The sequence below is a fragment of the Vigna unguiculata genome, chromosome 3 (assembly GCF_037176805.1).
Source record: "Vigna unguiculata cultivar grain cowpea cultivar isolate G323 ecotype 2 chromosome 3, ASM3717680v1, whole genome shotgun sequence".
NCBI classification, from domain to species: Eukaryota; Viridiplantae; Streptophyta; class Magnoliopsida; order Fabales; family Fabaceae; genus Vigna; species Vigna unguiculata.
Window position 1 is genome coordinate 50,776,394 of NC_140794.1, and position 25,151 is coordinate 50,801,544.

General features: G+C 33.1%; 2 protein-coding genes across 2 annotated transcripts; one reads left to right on the forward strand and one right to left on the reverse strand.

Annotated features, from left to right (window-relative positions):
- Nucleotides 1-11,152: 11,152 nt before the first annotated feature.
- On the forward strand, nt 11,153-14,065 carry LOC114178062 (putative LRR receptor-like serine/threonine-protein kinase At4g37250). The gene is made up of 2 exons (XM_028063751.2): nt 11,153-13,078; nt 13,204-14,065. Exons 1-2 carry the CDS (start codon nt 11,485-11,487, stop codon nt 13,890-13,892), a joined length of 2,283 nt encoding a protein of 760 aa, XP_027919552.1. The 5' UTR covers nt 11,153-11,484; the 3' UTR covers nt 13,893-14,065.
- Nucleotides 14,066-21,511: 7,446 nt separating this feature from the next.
- LOC114175488 (FAD-dependent oxidoreductase family protein) lies at nt 21,512-22,999 on the reverse strand. The gene is made up of 2 exons (XM_028060244.2): nt 22,107-22,999; nt 21,512-22,018 (listed from the first exon to the last, which is right to left on the reverse strand). The coding sequence occupies exons 1-2, from the start codon at nt 22,951-22,953 to the stop codon at nt 21,642-21,644; spliced, it is 1,224 nt and encodes a 407-aa protein (XP_027916045.1). The 5' UTR covers nt 22,954-22,999; the 3' UTR covers nt 21,512-21,641.
- Between the last annotated feature and the right edge of the window lie 2,152 nt (nt 23,000-25,151).

A 25,151-nucleotide genomic window follows, 5' to 3' on the forward strand; every position in this document is an offset into this window, starting at 1 on the left:
CACTTTTATTAACAATTCTACTAATAACTTGCTAAATAAAATCTTTTTAAGACCAAATATAAAACCAATCAACTGCCATTTATAACTTTTAAGACACTACCAATGTCCTTTACTCGAATTAGTATTTAATAATTTGAATTTATTTTATGTTTTGTTTTGCTTTTGATTAATCAAATCATTCTTATAAAATTGTGAAACTCGTTTTTTTAATTATTTATCAAAATAACATATTTTGTTATAAAATATTTTAAATTCTATTTTAAAATAATCACATTTTTTTTTCAAAATAATATAGTTATTATTTAATATAAAAAAATAACTTAAGGGAATTGATGATACATAATAAATAAATAGTTACAATATATAAGAGTGGGGTAAGAGACTAACATGAGTATGAAATATAGATAGAAGACACTCACAAAAGGACAAGCACAACAAACAATTACATAAAACAAACAAACACTAGTTTTTTTATAAATAAAAATATAGAAATTAAATTGAGATTAAGTGAGTGACATGATCCTGAAATCGTCATGTCACAATTATACAATACGTCATACAATGTTAATTTGACATGTTGCAATTTAAAAATAAAAAATAAAAGAATAAAAAAAATCACGATAAAAAATGTGATATTTATTTAATGATGTTAACACAATACTAATGAAAATGACATAATTGTTATATATTTTCAAAAATAGAGATCTAATTAAGATAAATCAAAATTTAAAGATTAAATTAAAATTTTTGAATAAAAACAAAGATCAACCAAAAATTTAAACTTAATTTTAAATGTTAATAATCTTATTGAGTAATATTATATATCAAATAAGAGAGACACCTTAGAAGAACATAAGATTAAGGCAATCTTAGGTTAAGTTAGTTGTAGTCTTAAAAATTTATCTTAGAAACATGTTTGGATCACTTTTTTGTTGTTGCTTATTATGAAAGCCATAAATTATTGTTCCCTCCTTTTGTATTATGCTACCTACTTAAGACTGTGATATTCTAATGAAAAAAATTTGAAAATTTCACCAGCATAGTAAATTATTGAAAAATAAATTTGTATGGTGTAGGCGCACATGTATGAACAATCACTGCAAATTATGAATTATGAGAGATTAAAGAGGAGAAAATTTAAGAGAAAAAGTTTAGAGTTGAATATTAGTTTGTAAAACACTGCCAATGAAGGAATTGAATTTAATAAAGTAAGAAAAAATATTGTATATTGTAGAAGTATCATCTTACTGGTTGCAAGAGGAAGAGAATTGAACCTTTCAGAACTCCCAAAGTCAAAAGACTGAGTCAGCACTTGAATCAAAATCATAAAACATCCGATTATGTTTGATGGCTTGTGATTCGTGATCTTAGGATTTATGTGGAAGAGCATCTTCACACATGAACCTATCAATTAGCATAGGCCCAGGCCCACATTATTTGTAGTCTCACCCCACTAGAAAAAATTAAAATTATCTACAAATATGAATTAAAATCGGCAGTGTGAAAATTCATCATATAACATTTTTTTTATACATAACAACAAACTAGTTTTTTATTTTTTGTACGTAAAATTTGTATGTAAACGAAAACATACCTTTTATACAGAATTTATATACGAATAAATAAAATATTATTAAAAAATATAATTTTGAAAAGCCTTCTCATTCTTCATGGCATCTCTTTCTCGATGTCTTATATTATTTGCTATATCCTCCATTAAATTTATGGAAAAACTTGTCTTACTTGGTCAATTTTGGAGTCATCTTCATGGTCATCTTCGTTACTCAAGTCTTCATGATTATCTCGCTCGATCACTCACGTTTATGTCACGCTCTCTCTCAAATCAGAGTTCATTTGCACATTAGAGTGGGAAATCGAAGCTTGAACTGAGTTTTCTTTACTGTTTTGTATTGTTGTTACATTGATTTTTTTTAGTGCTAGACTCGAAAGCCGATATCACTTCTCCACAGATATATAGGCTCAAATACTTTTTCTAGTTTCAATTTTTGTTTGAAATTATTTAATTGAGTCCTTTTATTATTTTTTATTTATTAAATCTTAATTTTCTTAAATGAATTCGATTAGATCATTTATATTTCGATTCATAATATTTTTTTTAACTTTTTTTTACGTGTCACCTGTTGTGTCATGTAATTGAGATTTAAATTATAAAATCGTAATTATTATAATTTTAATAATATTTACGAGTAAAAATTTATGACAACATTAAAGTAAAAAAATGTTAAATTAAAACACAATTAAAAACTTTTAAATACTATATAAGAGATAATATTAAGCTAAAAATATAATAAATTAACATAACGTGACTATTTTAAATTAAAAAAAAATCTTATTATTATACGATGTAATTCATGAAATAACGATATACAATTTGACCTGTGTGTGAAAAAATAAAGGAAAATCCTATTAAAATTGTTATACTTGTTGCAATTAATATAATTAAATGTTTTTGTAAACGTGGTTGAAATGATAAAATATAAAGTGAAAAAACTACTAAAACATAAACAGTTTAAAATATCCATACAATTTTATAAGTTAAAAGGAAATTAATATCACTTTATAATTTCAACGATACTAACTTTGTAGTTTAGTTAAACAATTATAATATTTAAAATTAAAAAATATAAAGAAAACTCATTGAATTTGAAAAAATAAGAAATTTAAATCTTTCTTAATAAGATTATTTAAGATTATTTAAGAGAATGTACTATTGTTTCTGAATTTGAATTTTCAAAAGAAAAAAAAAATAAAAACAAACCAGAAAACAATGCAAAATAGGACATAAAACAAGATTATACAACTAAAGGATTGTTAAGTCAACGAAGTTTCGTCAAATAAATTGTTATATTTAATAAGAGGTAGAGTTGGAGACACACATTTTAACATGTTGACAAGTTAAAAAAAATTAACAACAAAAAATTCAATATGTAATAAGAATTACAGTTTTAATTCAAGAACCATGAAAATCATTTTCTCATAAATAACCAATCAAATTTCATATAATGGTCATCCAATGTATCAACAAATATATTTGATGCGCCTTTATAGACACAAATATTTAAGCCACTTAATAAACCCTAAAAAAAATTCAAAGACACCAAACCTAAAAATAATTTGAAAATTTAAAAACAGAAATAAACTATTCGTCCAACAAAACACATTTTTCGTCCAGCACTCAACATTCTCATCCAGCAAGATAGACAATTAAATATCTTATATATATATATATATATATATATATATATATATATATATATATATATATATATATATATATATATATATATATATGAAAGTAACAATATGAGGAATTTTTTTTTGATATTTCTAATCTTTAACAATATTTATAAGCGTTAACTTTATAAAAAAAATAACTTGAGACCCATTTTTTATACGAAGAAGAATATTCTTATTAAAATGTCTATTTATAAATAATTATGAAGTTATATTTATTAAAAATTACTATTAACACTTGTTCCTTTAAAAAAAAATCAAACTAACACGATCAAACTATCAATTTAATATTTTGACGTTGTTTAACTGTGGTTGAACAACACAAATAAAAAATATATAATACATGCAATTAATATTAAAAACACGAAATATCTTAATTTAACTGTACTGCAATGCATTATAAAACTTTACACTACTAATAAAAGTTAAAGGTAAAAGACTATAATATAATACTAGGTTTTAACATTTAATGCATGATGGTAGACCATATTCTCTTATAACAGTAATAAATTGACATCTAAAACAAACGAAAAAATAATTAATCAAATTTGTTGACCGTTTTGAATTAGTTATGATCGCGATTTTATCGTGGCTCACTAATTCACAAAGAAGTCTTTAAATGGACAAGATTTACCAATTTTCTTATTGAGCAACAGGTCTAATCCAACTTTCAAACATAGCTCTCATGTTCCAAGAATATGATGATTTACACCTAATTAATTCTATTATAATGCTTTATTAAATCATACAAATCATATGCTAGATATCTTGGAGTAATTACAATTTGATGACTGGGTTGATTTAAAACTCCAATAGCATGCATTAGAATTTTGATAATAATTTACTTATCTGGTCATAATCGACTGCAGTACATTACTTTTATTCGTTTTCATTTTTTTGGTGTACAGTATGTGTTTAAATATAATAATAAGAGAATGCAAAAGCAGGAGTAGTTGAATAACTTCTACTTTTTAATTTTTTTAACCTCTATTGAAAGCTTAGAAGAAAAAGCTTTAGAAAAATTCACTTCTTATCTTTCTAAATATTTCATTTAAGTCTACACAAAATTACATTTGTAGAAGATAACGAATAATTATTGTTTACAAAAAAAAAAAAAGTAAAAATTTCTTAAGTTGTCATCTCAATAAAGCATGAGTTAAAATTATTTTATGATATCTCTTTTTTGTTTTTCTTATCCTTATCTTTTTATGTTCGGGATGTATCATGTACCCATTTATTTCACTACATTTAGCGGCTACCCAAAAAATTATCTTAATTCCTTCATTATCCTCCGGGTTATTTTTCATTAAATACTTCTTATTTAATATTTGAGGAAAATTACACTTCAGCTTCTTAGTTAATAATATTAAGTTTGCCAAATTTTTGAACACTAATCCAAAATAACTAAGTTGCGCCATACGTTCTTTATTAGTCAGTAAAAGAAAATGCGTGATGATAATAGTTCTGTCAATAACATACTTTTTTATTAGTTACTTTATGTTCGATATAGTAAGTAACTTATCTTCTTTTAAGAGATTTGGCAGTTAAGTTTTGGAGTATATTTTTTTTTATACAAAGTTTATGTATCTTCCCATCTAATTAATAACATAATTAAAAGAAGCGTCACACAAGATAATACAACAGCGCAATCCTGGAGTTTTAAACTTAACTCCTTACAACCCCAGGCACACCACGATGCAAAAAAAGAAACAGGTTATACAGTTTAATGGAATCATATAGAAATCTAAAAGACGGACAAGTACATGGGCCATAGCCCTAAAAAAAAGCCCAATAAGAACATGAAGTCCAGCCCAAGTAGACTATGCAGCGAAATCATCTCTCCTTGTTGACACGAATACCTCTCACATCTGCTCCCATCAATAAATTGATGATCATCGCAAAGGTAGAAGAACAACATACAAACAATCAAACAAGCAAAGGGTAAGCTAGAGCCAAAAAGATTTCATCATGCAATCAGATATACTTCTACAGTCCAATATACACCCATCATCCAAGCATGTTATGACCTTCCAAATCAATACAGTAAGACTCGACTCGACTCATCCGGATACCTATAATCTAGTCGGATTCAGCGGATGCTTGCACTTGTGTGGATATCTCTGCTCACCCCCGAGCTAAGTGTTACAAGTGGTACAATGTCTCAATCCCCCACACACAAGGTTAGCCCTTAATGAGTTTCAGGCCTCTTGCTACTTTCACTGCAAGAGTCAGTCCGCTCTAAGTGAGACTAACTGACTCCTTAAAGTGTCAGGATGCAACATTACCTTGAATCCTTACCAAATTATATAGATGGGACACCACCATGAACTCCCACTAACAGGGGTCATGGAATTACGTCCCGACTACTGAAGCATCACCATGAGGTCTCACCTAGAGGCTCATGGAATTACGCACTGACACCGACCAATCATACTCAATCAATCAAGTATTATTTATCATGCACATAACTCATGCCAACCTTTATAACCAAATCCACATTCATATTCCATGTTGAATCCATTCCAACTCATCCTTCCCAATCCATGAATATAGAATTTCACCTCATACCAATACCATGCCATTTTGATACCAACCATTTCATTGAAATTGCATGCCAAGATTTATCCAAGTTCATCATTCACAATCCATGAATCGCATCACTCATACAAGTGGTACAATGTCGCAATCCCCCACACACAAGGTTAGCCCTTAATGAGTTTCAGGCCTCCTGCTACTTTCACTGCAAGAGTCAGTCCGCTCTAAGTGAGACTAACTGACTCCTTAAAGTGTCAGGATGCAACCTTACCTTGAATCCTTACCAAATTATATAGATGGGGCACCACCATGAACTCCCACTAACAGGGGTCATGGAATTACGTCCCGACTACTGAAGCATCACCATGAGGTCTCACCTAGAGGCTCATGGAATTACGCACTGACACCGACCAATCATACTCAATCAATCAAGTATTATTTATCATGCACATAACTCATGCCAACCTTTATAACCAAATCCACATTCATATTCCATGTTGAATCCATTCCAACTCATCCTTCCCAATCCATGAATATAGAATTTCACCTCATACCAATACCATGCCATTTTGATACCAACCATTTCATTGAAATTGCATGCCAAGATTTATCCAAGTTCATCATTCACAATCCATGAATCACATCACTCATGCAAATTCATTCATCTCATATTTTATAAAGGGTTAATTATGTTTTTCGTCCCTTAAGTATGGGTAATTTTTGGTTTTAGTCCCCCACGTAACGTTTGCTCATATTCAGTCCTCCACGTTTGAAATCTAATGGAATTGGTCCTCAATTTTAAACTCCGTTAATTTTAATTGACACGTGTCTATCGGATGGCCACGTAAGGATCCCGTTTTCAGCTGAGACCTAACATATTTCTCATACTAAAACCATCATAAGTAGAGATAAAGAGAGACACCAACAATATATGGTACAATAAACCCAAATATCAACTAGGATGGACCAACCCAAATATAATGTGGGATGAGATCTTAATATATTTGATACCATATCAAAGTAGTAAAATTTAAGTTTATTTCAACACCACAAATTTAATAAGATGAGATTTGCTTCTACTTATTTATTATTATTTGATATAGTATCTAGTCGATATGGGATCTCAATTATTAAAATGTACATATATATTCCCGTTTTAAATTACTAAAACATCTTAATTTATCAAACAACCTAAAAAATCTTATTTTCAATACTCTCTTTGATCATTTGTTTTGTTTTCTCTAATCAACATGTTTTTTCTACACAATTTTTTTTTTTCTAAATTCTTCAACCCATTCATACTTACCAAGTTCTCTTATATTCTCAATATATCTTATTACTACGATCTTAATTATATATATATATATATATATATATATATATATATTCAAACTAAATTGTATTCTAGGAAACATAAACCTTATTTATATCAAATTAAATGCTTTATGAAACACATTGATCAACTATTTTTTAATATTTTTATTTATTTTTATCACTTGAGAATATATTTGATTATTGATCTTGAATGTTCAATCTTCATATTTAGTATATTAGTTAACAAAAAAATTATATCTTTTATTTAGTTTCTTAATTTCATTTTATTTCATTAATTCATCTTTCACTGCAAAATTTATTACTTTTTCTTTCAAATATTCAACTTTTTCAATATCACCAAATTTTTTCATATTTTCAAAATACTTTACATCTCAAAAAACAATATATGTTTGTGATGAAATTTAAATAATGTATAATTGTTTACTCTTTTTTATAATTGTCTAACTTATGTAATTTTTATTTTATTTTATTTTAATATTTATACCATCATGAATTTTTTTCTTTCAAGTTTAACATTGAAAAAAAAATAATTTGTTTCGATATTAAACCCTTAGCAATATCATGTTTTCACTATTATAAAATTTTTATAAAAAAATATTTAATTAATATTTAAGAAAATATGAATACATATATATCCATACAAATATAAAGATAGATATACATTTATTTCAAGGATAAGTATGAGTATAATAAAATAAATATTCCCCTCTGGTTGTTGCGATCTCTAACCTTCAATCTCAGAATCTAAGAAGCAACGAAATTTGAAGCCTGATTTTATATTAAAAGTAAAATCTACGTAAGTCTAAAGGGTGCATTGTCTCGATCAACTCCCAAACTTTATAAATTAAGAGATTTAAAATTCAATTTTGTACTAATGGATTATTTGCCGACCTATGATAATTTATTTGTTTATCTTCGAGGCTGTAGAGTTGTGTACTCGTAAATCATTTACCAATAGCCTTTTTGTTTTTGTTCTGAGACAAGAGGATTTTATACTATTAATTAAATTATTTACCAACTCCCATGTAACCCTAATCCTGATGTAATACTAGACTAACTATTTCTAAACCTTCCAAATTATTATTTTATTTTATTATCATTATTATTATTTGTTAGAATCTAAGAGATGTGTAATTCATCATTAAATGCTAGTGAAGGATCAATCAAAATATACTTGAGTTAGTTCTGGACAAAATGTATAAAAGCAGGAGAATATACCTTGTAAAATTTAAGGACAACTATATTATTCTCGACTCTTGATTACATTTAATTATAATAATTGTTCATGTAATTAAATGAATAATCCCCAAATTTATAATGCACCAACTGCATGGTGCCACGTGGTGATCAATAAGGTGACTATGTCGACCATGTGCAAGCTTCCTCTGCAAGCATCTGTGTCGGAATTCTGGGAGTTACAATTAACTATTATTATATAATTAGTCGAAAGTTAGCACTGGCGAACCATAATTTTACTCAAAATCCCATTACAAGATCTTAAAAATTTGGACTCAATTTTTCTATCCCAGCATCTGAATCCTATATCCTCTATTTAACTTGGGTGAAGTAAAGAAATGCATATGTTCCCAACTTAGATTATGCATGCATGTGTGAGTGAAGTCATAAAAATCTGAATTAATGTTAAATAAAGCATCAAGACAAATTGCCAGTGAATAACAAGTCTTGGTCAGCCTGGTGTTGAGAATCAGCCACTAAGGACTTGAATCCAGGTGTCCAATGTCACATTTTGTTTAATATTTCTTAGACTTTGGACTAGGTCATGCCATGCCTTTTTTCCTTTCACGTGTTTTTAACTTTATTTTCTTCATTGATTTTCGTTTCAACTATTCATTATTTTCATTCTCTCCCTTCATACATTGTCTGTTAAAATACACGGTTGCTGATCAACTGAACAAAATGTCAAGATTCAACAAGCTAACTTGTTTGAGAAGGAAGAAACACGATCCGTTCATTGGGGTGAAGCGAAGATGTAAATAAAACACTTGTGAGTTCAACACATTTTTTTGCTCCATGTTGATGAAGAAGAAAAGGTAAAAACAAACATTATGTTGCTAGGCGCCACTAATCAGTAAAGTGTTATATTCATCAAGGAATAGTCAAATTTCCTTTTGGCCCTTAATCATTTAACACCAACTTAAAGGCATAGGAGGTACAATCTTTTCACAAAGTTTGATATCACCTACAAATGTCTCCAATGAAAATTATGCATTTGCAAGCCTTTTTTTTTTTCATTCTCTTTTTAAGTTTTTTTTTTTTCTGTTACCATGGAGTTGGTAGATTACTACAATTGTTCACTAATCTTTGCTTGAATCTTGGATGGGGTTGGTTGAGCATAAACATATATGCACACATTACTTTCATAGTTTAGTGGAGTATAATGGGTGCTTGTTTTAGCTAACATGAATGAGCGTTGGTTTGGTGCATCTTATCCAGCGTCCATTCTGATCTTGCTTCAAGCAATTTTTTTCTTGGTGATCTGCCATAACCCCAACCTTCTCCTTTCTTGCATTTTTTTTTTTTCAACAAGTGTTAATGAAAAGTAAAACGTATATGCTTTAAGTGCCCTTTTAACCTTTTATCCATATAGCAAAGAATAAAAGGGTGGATCTTAATACAAAATAATTAAAGGAGCGTTTACTATTAATAGGCCCAGAAAGTAAAAGTCACACAAACTTTAGTCTACATCATGTTTGTGAAATTTCCACCATTTAAAGCAGGTACAAGACCTTTTGAATCTCGTGTTTGATTAATTTTTAAAAGGGCAGATAAATGTCTACCTTGGTACCTTTTTGGATTTTTAAATTAGAGGCCAGTAAAGCTGACAACAAATGTTAAAAATGCAGGAGCCAAGCTAATAAAGAACAAGGTTACAGTTTAGGTGATAATGCTTTCCCATGTGTGATCTGAACCCGATCGATCATCAATGTTTGGTTCCTTATTATGTCTGAAACGAATAAGCTGTTCTGTACTACGCTGCGATGCAAACACACACAAAATTGTCACCTAAAATTCAGCTTGGTGCTACCTTTCATTTGCAAATAATCTAATCGCGAATCTACAGTATCTGCCATTGTTTCACAAAAGATATATACAGACAGAAATGAGGGTCCGTTTCATTTTTTGTCCACCGTCAAAATAAGCATGCCTCTTTCTTAGACTTCTTTGTACTATGAAGCAGAATATTATTTTTATTTTGATTAAGTGACAGTGGAGAATTATCTGCTAGCAATCTTCATCAAGGTCATGGATTATTATGGTTCATGGACAACTATGAGAAAAAAACAAGACTGTTCCCACGGTCATTTGATGTGGTACCATGTATTTACTGTCCCTAGCTAATTAATGGGACCATATCCTCTCGTTCTCGCGCTAATGAAATTCAATGCAGAATGGTCCTTCGTATATGTTCCTTCACCCACACCTATATTATTCGCCAGTCAAATTTAAAACTGGGGACATTGAATTGAGATCAAAGATCAAAATTTTCCCATTTTTTTCACTTGAATTAATTAATGTAGTAACGACGACGACGTTGCGACGGATGGTAGGATTATGTTCTGGGACCTTCAATAATGGCATGAAACATAGCTATATATATGTTTTTCGGATACATAAATTATTACGTTGAAGAAAGATACTGTTGTTATTTCTGTTTCTCTTTTTAAAAACATTTTCCATTGGTTCCCAGTCTTTTTTTGGCGAAGGTGAAAATGATGGTGTCCAGTGGGAAAAGAAAAGATAGACTTGGTTTGCCGCAGAATTGAATTGTTTTGATTTCTCCCTTTCCTTAACTAAAACAGCAATAAAGAAGAAAAAACAAATGACAGCTTGTCCGTTTAGGTAGAATAAAGTAGCCAGTTTTTTTAATTGGTAAAGCTTTAATTAAGACTAATATTTAATACAGTGAACAGACGAAGAAGACGTAATTATATTGACACAGGAATTGGATCATTGGGGGTGCTTGTGAAGTCAATGAGGCACAAAGTGTTTGCAATAACTAAATTTCCAACTTCACCTGCATGTCTAGTAGTAGTAGAAAAAGATGCTATACACAGCATCATCGCTTTACATGTAGAGTAGTAGGAAGAGAGAGAGAAGAAAAGTGATTAAGCAATTAATTAAGTATTTGGAGTTCAACAATAAATCGTATCGTAGCAGCGTAGGAGCATATTTGTAAGAGGTTCCGTCTTTGGTGAGCTGTGTATGTCCTTCAACCATATTTCTTTTTTTATATTCCATCCATCCACATGGCCTTCTGTCCCATCGCAATAAATCCCCGTTACACCTTTCCCTCCTCTTTCTCCCTCCGTCAGCAATGTGGGATTACTCTGTAAAATCATGACTCTCTTCTGTCAACCTCTCATAATCTCACTGCTTCTTCTCCTCGCTGTTAACCACTGTTCTGGACTCACTAGAGACGGCGTTCTCTTGCTTTCTTTCAAGTACGCTGTGCTCAACGACCCTCTTTACGTCCTCGCAAACTGGAACTACACTGACCAGACACCGTGTTCGTGGAACGGCGTTTCTTGTTCCACCGTACCAGCCACCAACGGTACCGAGTACCGCGTCACATCCTTGTCGCTTCCCAATTCTCAGCTTTTCGGTTCGATTCCCTCCGATCTGGGTTCCATTGAACATCTTCAAGTTCTGGACCTTTCCAACAACTCCCTCAACGGCTCTCTTCCCTCTTCGCTGTCCCAATCCTCCCAGCTTAGGTTCCTCAATCTCTCTAACAATTTAATATCTGGGGAGGTTCCGGAGTCCATCACCCAGCTTCAGAATCTCCAATGCCTAAACCTCTCCGACAATGCTTTGGCGGGAAAACTGCCTCACGATTTGTCCAACATGCACAACCTAACTCTCGCTTCCTTCAAGAACAACTACTTGGTTGGTTTTCTTCCCAGCGGCTTGAGAACGTTGCAGGTTTTGGATCTGTCTTCAAACCTTTTCAACGGGACTCTTCCCGCGGATTTCGGCGGAGACGCCATGCGTTACCTAAACATCTCCTACAACAGATTTTTCGGTGAAATCCCGAAGGAGTTCGCAGCAAACATTCCGGGGAACGCCACCGTCGACCTCTCGTTCAACAACCTCACAGGCCAAGTTCCCGAATCCGCCGTGTTTTTGAATCAGAACTGGAAATCGTTCTCCGGTAACGTCAACCTGTGTGGAGAACAGACGAAGAATGTGTGCCCTGTTCCTTCTTCGTCGTCCTCCAACCCGAAAGTTTCTGCTCCTATATCTCCTCCAGCAATCGCGGCAATCCCGCGGACCTTTGATTCTTCGGCAGCGCCGAAGGGGAAAAAAGGGAGTGGTCTGAAACGAGGAACGATTATAGGAATCGTTGTGGGAGACGTAATTGGGATAGCGATTCTGGGCATGATATTCGCGCAGGTGTATCGGTTGAAGAAAAAGAAGGAGGTGGTGAAGAAGGAGGCGGTTGTGAGGAGTGGGAGTGGCAGTGAGAGTGAGAGTTCGTGGGAGTCTAGAAGGTTTATGAGGTGGTCGTGTTTGAGTAAGAGAGCGGAAGAGGAAGAGTGTTCGGAGACAAGAAGCAGTTGTGATAGCGAGGTGGAGGGGCAGAAGCAGAAGGGTCCTCAACAGGAGGAGAAAACGGGGACTCTTGTGATCGTGGACGGTGAACGACAGCTTGAACTGGAAACGCTGCTGAAGGCTTCTGTGTACATATTGGGTGCGACAGGGTCCAGCATAATGTACAAGGCTGTCTTGGAAGATGGTATGTCCTTGGCGGTTCGGAGAATCGGGGAGAGCGGTGTGGAGCGGTTCAAGGACTTCCAGAACCAGGTTCGACTTATTGCTAAACTGGTGCACCCTAATCTGGTTCGCATTCGAGGCTTCTACTGGGGACACGATGAGAAGCTCATCATCTATGATTTCGTTCCAAACGGTTGTCTTGCCAATGTTCGTTACAGTAAGTCAATAATTTATCTTTCTGGGTTTCTATGTTTTTTTCAATGCATTTGGTGCACCAACTTTGGTCAATGTTATGGTATTGATGATGAAGTAAAAAATTGTGTGCTTGGAATGTATAATCAGGGAAGGTGGGCACCTCGCCGACTCATTTACCGTGGGAAATCAGGTTGAAGATAGCGAAAGGGGTGGCACGTGGGCTCACTTATCTCCACGAGAAGAAACACGTGCATGGAAACTTGAAGCCTAGCAATATTCTGCTGGGCAATGACATGGAGCCCAAGATTGGAGACTTTGGGCTTGAGAGAATAGTCACCGGTGACACCAGTTATAAGGCTGGCGGATCGGCGCGTATTTTTGGGAGCAAGAGATCCACGGCCTCGCGGGACAGTTTTCAGGACATTACCTATGGGCCAAGCCCGAGCCCGAGCCCGAGCCCTAGCTCCATGATGGGCTTATCTCCTTACCATGCTCCTGAGTCGCTGAGGAACCTGAAGCCTCACCCCAAGTGGGACGTGTACTCTTTTGGGGTAATGTTTCTTGAGCTTCTAACGGGGAAGATTGTGGTCTTGGATGATATGGGCCAAGGGCCTGGGGTTTTGACGGAGGATAAGAACCGGGCCTTGCGTATGGTTGACATGGCTATCAGGGCCGACATGGAGGGTAGAGAGGAGGCCCTGTTGGCCTACTTCAAGCTAGGGTATAGTTGTGTGTCTAGCGTTCCACTGAAAAGGCCTTCTATGAAAGAGGTGCTACAAGTTCTTGAAAAGATCTCATCCTCCTCTTCTTCTTCCTCATATTACTATAGCGTCTAAATCATGATTTGTCACAGGGTTTTTTGTAGAAAGAAGAACAAAATAATGTATTTATCATTGACTAATAGGTTTTGGTATTTGATTCAATGTCGTGTGTTGTAATGGTGCTCTCTGTAGTGTTAATTCATTGCTAATTTTCAAGAAATAGATTCTATCTGGATTTCTTTTCCTAATCCAACTCAAATAAGTTCATGGATCCATCAATTTCTTTCATTATCTTTGGGTTGAGTATGTTTTAAATTTATTAATTTCAACTTAAAATTAAAATTAAAATTTTAATATATTTTAGTTTCTAAAATTTAAAAATAAATTAATATAATTTTTTTAACACAATTACGTTAATTTTTATTTATTTTACGTTTAAAACGTATTTTCAAACATGAAATGCAAATGTGTTAAATATAATAAATAATTCAAATATTAGCGTCAAAAGAATTTATTAGTTTAACCCTGGTTACTTTATGTTAAGTTTAGTTAGGTCTGGTTACTTTATGTTAAGTTAGGTTTAGTTTGTTCTCCATAGTCTTTATATCTCTGTTTTTGTAAACTCTCTGAATCATCTATCTCAATACAGTTTTCCTTGTTTCTGTAATATGGTATCAGAAGAGAATTAACTCTTTTTTTTTCCCTTAGGGTTCCCTCTTTCCGTTCGTTATCTTCCTTTCTTTTTCTTGCCAGTTTTCATGGCTTCCTCTACCGCATCTAACCCCTCTTCCACCGTCCCCATCAAAAAACCCCATCAAGATCTCACCCATCCTCTTTTCTTACATCATTCTGATGGCCCCGACCTTCTTCTCACTTCCCAACCTTTAGACCACACCACGTAACGTGAAGCCGTGCGATACGGGTCGCCTTATCTGTCAAAAATAAATTGTCGCTCATCGACGGAACCCTAGCCGCACCTTCAGACGACGATCCTTCTTCCGCTGCTTGGTCAAGGGCGAACAACGTTGTTATCTCCTGGTTATACAACTCAGTTTCAAAAGAGATTGTGACAAGCATCCTCTTCGCCTCCACTGCTCATGAGATCTGGGAGGATCTTCGAACTAGGTTCTCCCGCAAAAATGGTTCGCGCATCTATCAACTCCGGCGCCAACTTCTATCTCTACAACAAGGTTCTGATAGTGTGAGTACCTATTATACAAAGCTAAAATCAATTTGGGAAGAGCTTTCTGGATACAAACCCACCTTCAACTGTTCTTGCGGTGGGATGCATCAACTTCACCAACACGCCGCCTTAGAATATGTCATGACTTTCTTGATGGGTTTGCATGATTCCTTCTCCCAAATTCGTGGTCAAATCCTGCTCTCTGATCCTCTCCATCGGTAACGTTTTCTCCTTAATTTTGCAAGAAGAATCTCAACGAGAAATTATTGATACTTAATCATCGAATAATTCTGAAAGTTTAGCTTTCTCTGTTAATTCTTCTAAAAAACCCCCAATTGATAAACAAAAATTTACCAAGAAACCTCGTCCTAAGTGCACACATTGTGATATCTTGGGTCATACTAAAGAAACTTGTTATAAAATCGTTGGGTACCCTCCCAATTATTTCAAGAATCGATCAAATTCATCTGTTAATAATGTTGATGGTTCTTCTGAACAAAACCCCACACATAATTCTACATTGACCATTGCTCAATGTCAACAATTAATTCAATACCTCACCACGCAATTAACTACTACTCCTTCCATTCCTTCCACTGATGACATTGCTACCAACGTTATCGGTAATATCCTAAACTCTATTTTACCTATTAATTCATATCAATGGATTATCGATTATGGTGCCACATCTCATATTTGTTGTTACAAATCTTTGTATGATTCTTATGTGCCTATGAATAATTCACATGTTTTACTTCCTAATTCCTTCAAAGTTAAAGTCGAAGGCATTGGCAGTATTAAACTTACTCAGGACATATTTCTTCATAATGTCCTTTACATTCCTTCATTTAGATTCAATTTATTATCTCTCTTTACTTTAATTCAGCAGAATCAATTCCGCTTTATTATGCAGCCTAATTTTTTCATTTTGCAGGATCTCAAATCGCAGAAGACGATTGGCACTGCTAAGTCGCGTCACGGCCTTCTGGTTTTTGATTTCTATAAACATTCTTTACCTTCTGTCAATTTTAATTCTTGCAATTCTGTGACATATGACGTTTGGCATAGGCGCTTAGGCCATTTGTCTGTTCCTGTTTACAACTTACTTACTGCCAAGACTTCCTTAACTGTTGTTGATAAAAACCACCATTGTAGCATATGTCCTCTGTCTAAACAACAACGTTTACCTTTCATTTCTAAAAATTCTTTTAGTCCACATTGCTTTGATATTATTCATGCGGATGTTTGGGGTCCTTTTCATTTTCCTACTTGTGATGGTTTTCGTTATTTCTTAACTCTGGTTGATGATAAAAGTCGTTTTACATGGGTGTATCTACTTAAAAACAAATCTGATTGCATTGTGCTTATTCCAAAATTTTTTTAATATATTGAAAATCATTTTCATGTTAACATCAAAATTTTTCATTTTGATAATGCAAAAGAGTTGTCTCTTCATGATTTTTTTACTAATAAAGGTGTTCTTAATCAATTCTCTTATGTTGAAAGACCTGAGCAAAATAGTGTGGTTGAACGCAAGCATTTGCATATTCTTAACATTGCTCGATCTTTACTTTTTCAGTCTAATGTTCCTATAAATGTTTGGGGTGATTGCATTCGTACAACTGTGTTTCTCATGAATAGAACCCCTAGCCCTGTTTTAGGAAATAAGTCCCCATATGAAATTCTTTTTGATAAAATCCCTCTATATTCTGATTTTAAAGTTTTTGGTTCCCTCTGTTATGCTTCTACCCTTTTGTCCTCTAGACATAAGTTCAGTCCTAGAGCCACCGCTGCTGTCTTTATAGGGTATCCCATAGGTTACAAGGGTTACAAACTGTTGGATATCAAAACTAGGAAAACTTTTATCTCTAGAGATGTTAAATTTCATGAGCATATTTTCCCTTTTCAAGAAAATACTATTTCTACTGCTCCTGACATTTTTCATCCTGTTACTCCTGTTTTTCATCCACCTAATCTTGATGATGACACCTATTCTCTGGATCACAACCTGCCTTCACCCACCTCTGCCTCTCCTAGTGATAATAACCCTCCTTCTCCCACTCTAGCCTCTTCTTTAGATTTTGTTGTTCCTATTCGCAGGTCAGTTAGGTCTTCTAATCCTCCTACCTACCTTTCAAACTATCATCGTTACAATGTGACTCATAATTCAAAAATCCCCTATCCTATTCAGAATTTTGTTAACTATTCCAAGTTGTCCACTCCCTACACACACTACCTTTGTCAAATCTTTGAAAATTATGAGCCTCAAACTTATAAGCAAGCCATTCGTTTTCCACATTGGCAAAAAGCCATTGACGATGAACTTGCTGCTATGGATGTGAATAACACTTGGTCAATCACACACCTTCCTCCTGGTAAGAAATCTATAAGTTGCAAATGGTTGTTTAAACTCAAGCTTAACTCTGATGGCACTGTAGCTAAACACAAGGCTAGGTTGGTTGCTCGTGGGTTTACACAGCAGTATGGTACTGATTTTTATGAAACTTTTTCCCCTGTTGCAAAAATTACTACTCTACACATTATTTTATCCCTTGCTGCTTCTCATAATTGGCATTTAACTCAACTTGATATTAATAATGCTTTTCTAAATGGTAATCTTAATGAAGATATTTTCATGCATATTCCTCCCGGTTATACTCATAATTTTACACCCACATCTAATGCTTCTTTGGTTTGTCATCTTCATAAATCCATCTACGGTTTAAAACAAGCTTCACGCAGCTGGTTTCATACATTTCGTGATACTATTCTTTCTTTTGGCTTTTGTCAATCTAAACATGACTATTCTCTTTTTACGAAAGGACATGATAATACTTTTGTTGCTCTCCTTGTTTATGTAGATGATATTATTCTTGCTGTCCCTAACATGGATTGTATTGATGCTGTTAATATTCAACTGAAAAACAAATTCAAATTAAAAGATCTTGGTGATTTAAAGTTTTTTCTCGGCATTGAACTTTCCAAATCAAAAACTGGTATATTTATGTGCCAACGCCATTATGTTCTATCTCTGCTTGAAGATTGTGGAATGCTTGCTTGTAAACCTTCTACTATTCCTATGCTTCCTAACTTACATTTACATAATAATTCTGGCACTCCTATTGTTGATCCTGCTATTTATAGACGTCTTATTGGCAGGCTGTTATATCTGACTATTTCTCGTCCAGATATTTGTTATACTGTCCATAAATTAAGCCAGTTTGTTTCTAAACCCTGTATTGAACATATGGCAGCTGCTAATATTTTATTAAGATATCTTAAGCATACACCTGGGCAGGGTATTCTCTTTAAATCTGCTTCTGATTGTAATGTAAATGCTTATGTTGATGTTGATTGGGGGTCTTGTATGGACACCCGTCGCTCCACCACTGGATTCTGCATTTTCTTAGGCAATTCTTTAGTCTCATGGAAAGCCAAGAGACAAAAGACTGTCAGTAAATCTTCTGCAGAAGCTGAGTACCGTGCATTAGCTTCTGTATCTATTGAAATTGTTTGGTTAAAGAACCTTTTGACTGACTTTCATATTTCCACTCCTCATGCAGTGACCTATTGTGACAATCAAACCACCATTCAAATTGCCTCTAATCCTTCTCACCATGAGCGCACCAAGCATCTGGATATTGACCTACACTTTGTTCGTGAACATGTGGAGAAAGGAATTATCAAGCTTAACCATATACGAAAACATCACCAACTTGTTGATTGTTTCATCAAATCTCTACCCAGAACCAGTTTTCTCAGCATTCTCTCCAAGATGGGCATAGAAAACATTTTCCTCCCATCTTGAGGGGGGCCTATTAGTTTAACCCTGGTTACTTTATGTTAAGTTTAGTTAGGTCTAGTTACTTTATGTTAAGTTAGGTTTAGTTTATTCTCCGTAGTCTTTATATCTTTGTTTTTGTAAACTCTCTGAATCATCTATTTCAATACAGTTTTCCTTGTTTCTGTAATAGAATTTAAGTTAAAACAATTATATATTTTCTTCGGAATAAATACCATGTTTTTTTGGAACCTAACTTTTCTGACATAAATGCAAGTTCTAGAATGTTGGACCAACTTTTATTAAACAAGCAAATTTCACATATCTATTAAATTCTTTGTAAATTAAAATCAACTTTCTTTATTTCATTTAGTTGGACTCTGATAAAAATAAATGCAAATCAACGATGTCAACGCTACTTTAGATTATATAGTTAATTAGTGATATCAAGATTTAGTCCAAGACCTGCAACTCAGTTAAATGTTTAAAGAAAAACATTCTTGTTTACTGTGTAAAACTCGAATAAAAATGTTTTGGAACTTTTATGATTCAAAATTTATCAATTTCAAGCAAGAAAGATTTTCCTTTCCTCTTAAATCACATATACTTAAATTTTCGTTAAATTCTTTTAAAGATATTTCAATTACTTAAAAAGAGATTTTTCAAACGAAAGGATATGGTTTCAAGAATCTCCCTACCCTTGCTGACTACAACTTTTTGGTCAATATGGAATGTCCTTCTCAAAAATATCAGTGAGTTTGTTCAAGAGGTAATTTTGAAGGATATCGGTATATTTCATTTATATAATAGGTATTTAATTGTAAGTTAAAATTCTTTTTTTTGAGTAAATAGATTATACTTATAATTGAAGTTGTTCTGCATAGTCGAGTATTTTTTTATACTCGTTTGTTTTTTTGTCTTCTTGATTCTTTTCAGTGTTGTTGTAATTCTTAGTCTTCTGAAAGTATACTTATACAAAACACTATTAAGTCAATTTCGGTTTTAGTTAATGTTATTTATTTTTTTGCAAGTCTGATCTAGAGCTATAAAAATGGGTTGGAACCCGCAAGTCAATCCGGCTCACCACAGATTCGGGTCGGGTTGAGTTGAAATATTTGTAGAAATTTTAATATGGGTTGATTTTTGACTTGATTCATTTAGAACTCGGCTCATCCGGGTTGAATCCGTGGTGAGCCGAATTGCCTCACCAACCCGTAGATAAAAGGGTCACACAAGTATTTTTTATTTTATTTTTATTAAGTTGGGCTTTACATTTGGGTCATTTAGGTTGTTTTTTTATCCAACACATAAATAATTTGTATTTTTTTTTATTTTTGTTTGTATTTGGATTGTATTAAAGTTTATTTAGATTTTAATTAGAATTACAATTTAGTTTTGACTGAAAAAAATAAAAAATAATATTTTTTTTTAATTAAGTGAACTCGTGAGCCAACCTGTTTAACCCGCCAACCCGTGGTGGGCCGAGCCGGGTTCGAATTTTTTTGGCTCGCTAAAATGTGAGTCGGGTTGGGTTGGCTCAGTAAATCATCAACCCATGGTGGGTCGAGTTGGGTCGGACCGGGTTACCCGTTTTGACAGCTCTAGTATGATCAATGCTTATTCATCAAATAATCATCATTATGTAAGTTAATTGAGATAAATAATCTAATTAGGGTATTTGCTAGTTTGTGAGTCATGATCCCTTGTTCTCGTCAATACGTTATATGGAATATGCAACTACTCAAGGTATTGAAGAATGTTCGGTTTCGAGGAGTTGTGATATAAAATACACAAATACCTAGAATGTTATAATTTAAAGTCTCTCCACCTTTTAGATACAAGTAGGGATGACAAAGCTGGTCATCCCGGTCTGTTTTGGTCCGCTCCGCATTTTGGTTCGCAAAGTGTGAGTTAAGGTGGCCCGTCCTGTAGTTTAATATCAAATTTATTTTTCTCGCCCGTCCATCGCATTTGTGATGAACAAAATAATTTTTTTTTATTTTTTTATAATAATTAATATTTATTTTCTATCGAAATTATCCAATTAGTTTACCTTATCAAAGACAATAAACAATAGTAATGAAAATTATAGCTAAGTACAATAACAAATGTCACCTTACAAGACACCTACTTAAAAATGCATAAAAATATATTTTATATTCAAAAATTAAAATCATTATCTTATATATAATAATTATACGTAATCATAATCATAATAATAATAATAAAATAAAAATAAAATAAAATAAATTTATAGAAATAACGTAATAAATTATGTGAGAATTTAAAAATGAAAATATTTAATGATTATACGTAATCATAATCATAATAATAAAAAAATAAAAATAAAATAAAATAAATATATAGAAATAACGTAATAAATTATCTAAGAACTTAAAAATAGAAATATTTAAATTTTTAAGCGGATGCATGCTACGAACTTAACCCGTGCATGCTACAAACTTATGCGGGTCAGCAAATTCAACGTCCCGATACATCCGCATTTTTTATGGCTACGTGGGCTAGCTCGCTCCAATTCACGATCCTTATATACAAGAGTTAACTCACGAGAGTACAATAACAATAGTTAAGTTTGACCAAATTTGGATTGTGAGATTTAAAACAAAGTTAATTAGAATATATTTATAGTATAAGATTTCTTTATTAGCATTTGACACGTTACTCAACAAGAGTTTATGCAAGTAAAAAACTTATATTAAACAAAATAAATGAAAAGAAAAAAAAAATGTATAGGAGGAGTGATACTTGAGAAATGTTTTCATTGTTTTACATGGAGTTACATGTACATATTTGATGATAAAATTTAGATGAGTTGAAAACAGTGATCCTGTAATAGCATCTAAGGATTTGTGGGCAGAAGGAATCTGGAGGGACTAAAGCGCTTAAGATCAACAATGGTGGAGTGTCCATGAAGAAGAAGCTGAGCAAGTGCAGCTCCAGTGGCAGGACCATTGAGAATACCCCAACAATTGTGCCCTGTGGCAACGTAACAGCCCTTCACCCCTGGAACCTCTCCTATTACGGGTATCCCATCATCAGTGCAGGGCAAGAAGCATGCTTGCTCTGCCTTCACACCACCCTCTCCTTCCCCAAGATGGCTCGACACAGTCTTAGCCACTCTCTTAAGCATCGCAATCGATTCAGGGTTTCCCCTTATCTCCGCAGGATCATCCGGCACCTCTTCCTCCTTCGACATCCCACACACATACACCTCCCCTGAAAACAAAACACATCAACTCTAACCTCCAAATCCCACATCTACTACTACATCTATTATCAAATCAAAACAGTATTTCGCATTTACCTGTGGGCCGAGGGTACACTTCAGGGTCAAGAGCTCCTCCTCTTCCTCCGGAGGAATAATAACTCAGAAAGAGAGCATGCGGGGTTATGGAACTGCCGTCTCTGGGCTCCAAAACAATACTATGGGCCTTAAGCCCATAAACTCTAAACAGCGATGATAGCAAACCTAACTTACTGGACCAAGGGCCCACTGCCAACACTACGGCGTCCGCTTCCAACGCTCGCCCTCCTTCCAGTACCACTGATCCAACACGTCCTTCTTCCACCTCCACCCGTTCCAATTTCGCAATCTCCACCTTCACACCATACTTCTCCACGGCTCTATCAATGAGCGTGCGAGTGAAAAGCTGCGGGTGCACCTGCGCCGTCGTTTCGGGGGTTCCAATCGTTTTAGGACTACGAGCTGGCCCGTCGATCCAAGAAGGCAGGGACCTTGAAGCAGAAGAGCGCTCGGATTCCCTTACGGTGAGACTCAGAGTGGTGAGGGCTCTGTAACCGTACGATCGAGGACCGTCTAGTTCTTCCGAGAGTGAACGGTGGAGATTGAAGCTCACGCGAGCTAGCTCCTCCAACGGTCCTCCGTCGCACCAGTCGTAGGCGAGGAATCCGCCGGCTTTTCCAGAAGCGGCGCATGCCACGTCGGACATCTCGATGAGCGTGACGGCGGCTCCCTTCTCGGCCAGAAAGTAAGCAGTGCATACACCTATCACTCCCCCGCCGCAGACAATGACCTTCTTCGGCTGATCCATGAGCGACGATGATTCGATCCGCTTAGCTCTGGAGACTGGAATTCTGTTTCGCCGATTTATAATCACCGGTGGCAGCGGAAACCTTACCAGTACATTCATACTTATCAGATTTCTTTTTCTTTTTTTCTTTCAATTAAACACGTGTCCGTCCCTTACGTGTCCTATCAAGTCAGTTTTTCCATCTGCACCTCCATAATTTTTTTATGCACTTTCATACATTTTCTTTTTCCATTTTGTCTTTCTTTGGATAGTATAAGTTGGAAGCCGTTTCTTTTTTTCTAAAAAATTAGTTTTTGGATTTTAGATTTTAGATTACTCAATCTAATCTTTTTTAAAGAAAATTATAAATTATTTTCACTTTTAAATTGTATAATTCAAAAATTAAAAATTATTTTTTGAAAATCCAGAAAGAGTAAAATGGCAAGATATTATGAAAATACAGAAAGAAAATTATGGAGGTATAAGAAGAAGTTGTCTCAATCAGAAGTTCAGACTTTTAGTTCTAAAAACTAATAGTAACGGGCCTGTTCTTTCATTACTCTTTCATAAGTTCTAAATAAAGGTGGAAACTTTCATGAATAAAAAATATTTTAAGATATATAAGTTAGAAGTATATTTCACATTTTACAATTTAAAAATATATTATAAATTGTATAATATAATAATGTAATAATGGATTGTATAATGTCAGTGTTTTTCACTTTAAGTGTGTTAAAAAAATATCATATTTTAAAACTTCATCACTTGTCCTTAAAATAAATATATATATATATATATATATATATATATATATATATATATATATATATATATATATATATATATATATATATATAAACTGATTTAATTATGCATTCAGTAACAAATCTGGATATTATAATTGGTTATAAGACGTACCGTTAAAATGAATAAGTTATACTTTTTTACATATAATAATAATAATAATAATAATAAATGTAGTATTTTTAAGTGTTATAATACTCAATAAATTTTTATTATATGTTAACATTTTATTCTTAAACACATGATAATATAAAACATAACTAATTTAAGTCAAATAAAGCAAGGAAACACATACAGTATAACATTCATTATGATTATAGAACATTGAAAATCTTTAAAATTAAATTAGACATGTATAACTTGTTATATAAAACAAGTATGTAGCTTGAGGAGGGAAGACACCTTGCTTGACTAATATTGTATGATTAAAAATCAATGCTTTTTGCTTGTCAAGGAGTTACTTAAACATTTTTTTTTTCTTGAGAAAGATATATACTCCTTAGTTGTAAGAAGAACTCCAGAGCAAAAACATTGTTAGGGTTTGTATATCACTTAAGTGTAAGTAGTTTTGTTTGAATAATTTATAAAAAACCAACAACTCCATAAAACTCACAATTAACAAATTTAAATATTTTTCAACACCATTTTATTTTATACGCTATATTTTACTCAAAATCTAGTAATTTAAACAAAAATTGAATAATTACTCTTCGACCAAATTTCTTCAACTTAAAACTGGTATAAGATTTCAGAATATAAACATTTTGAAAAATAATTTCAGAGTTATATTCGCACATTTAAATTCTTTTAAAGGTTATAATAATAATTCATATCTGACTAACGAAATTTTAACCTAAGATAACATTATTTTACTCAATTCAAAAGATGAAAAAAAAAAAAAGAGGAGAAGAAGAAATTACTCAAAATCATCATCACAAAAATATGTTCCATACGTTTTCGTCACTAGAATACAAACTAAATGCAAAGGAGAGGGTGTGACTTTTGGTTTTAGAAGGGTATAAGAAAGGAGAGTTTCAAAAGAAGAAAAAAAAATGAAGAAAGAGTCTCATGAGGTTTTGGTAAAACAAAGAAAATTCTTAATTCCTATTTGTAACCCTAATGTTTAATAACTTCACTCCCTTCGCTCTATATATTTTCCATTCTAAATTAAAACAAATGTTATTTTATTTTCTATTTGCACCATTCGTACAAATCGCACACTACCTAAAACAATTAAAACACACCCACGTATACATATGAACATTAATATAATACAGTACTGTGATTTTGTCATTTTTGGAAGTGACACAACACCTAAACATTTGAGCGGCAAATGAAAACAAAGAGATAATTTATATTGGAGTTTAGTAAAGAATTTTATTAACCGGTGTCCTAAGAGTATATGATCGAGAATAATTAATATATATTAAATTCTATAAAAGTATATAGATAAGAATAATGTTAAATAAAATTTAATCTAATAATTGTAATGTAACTTTATTTTATTTAAAGGG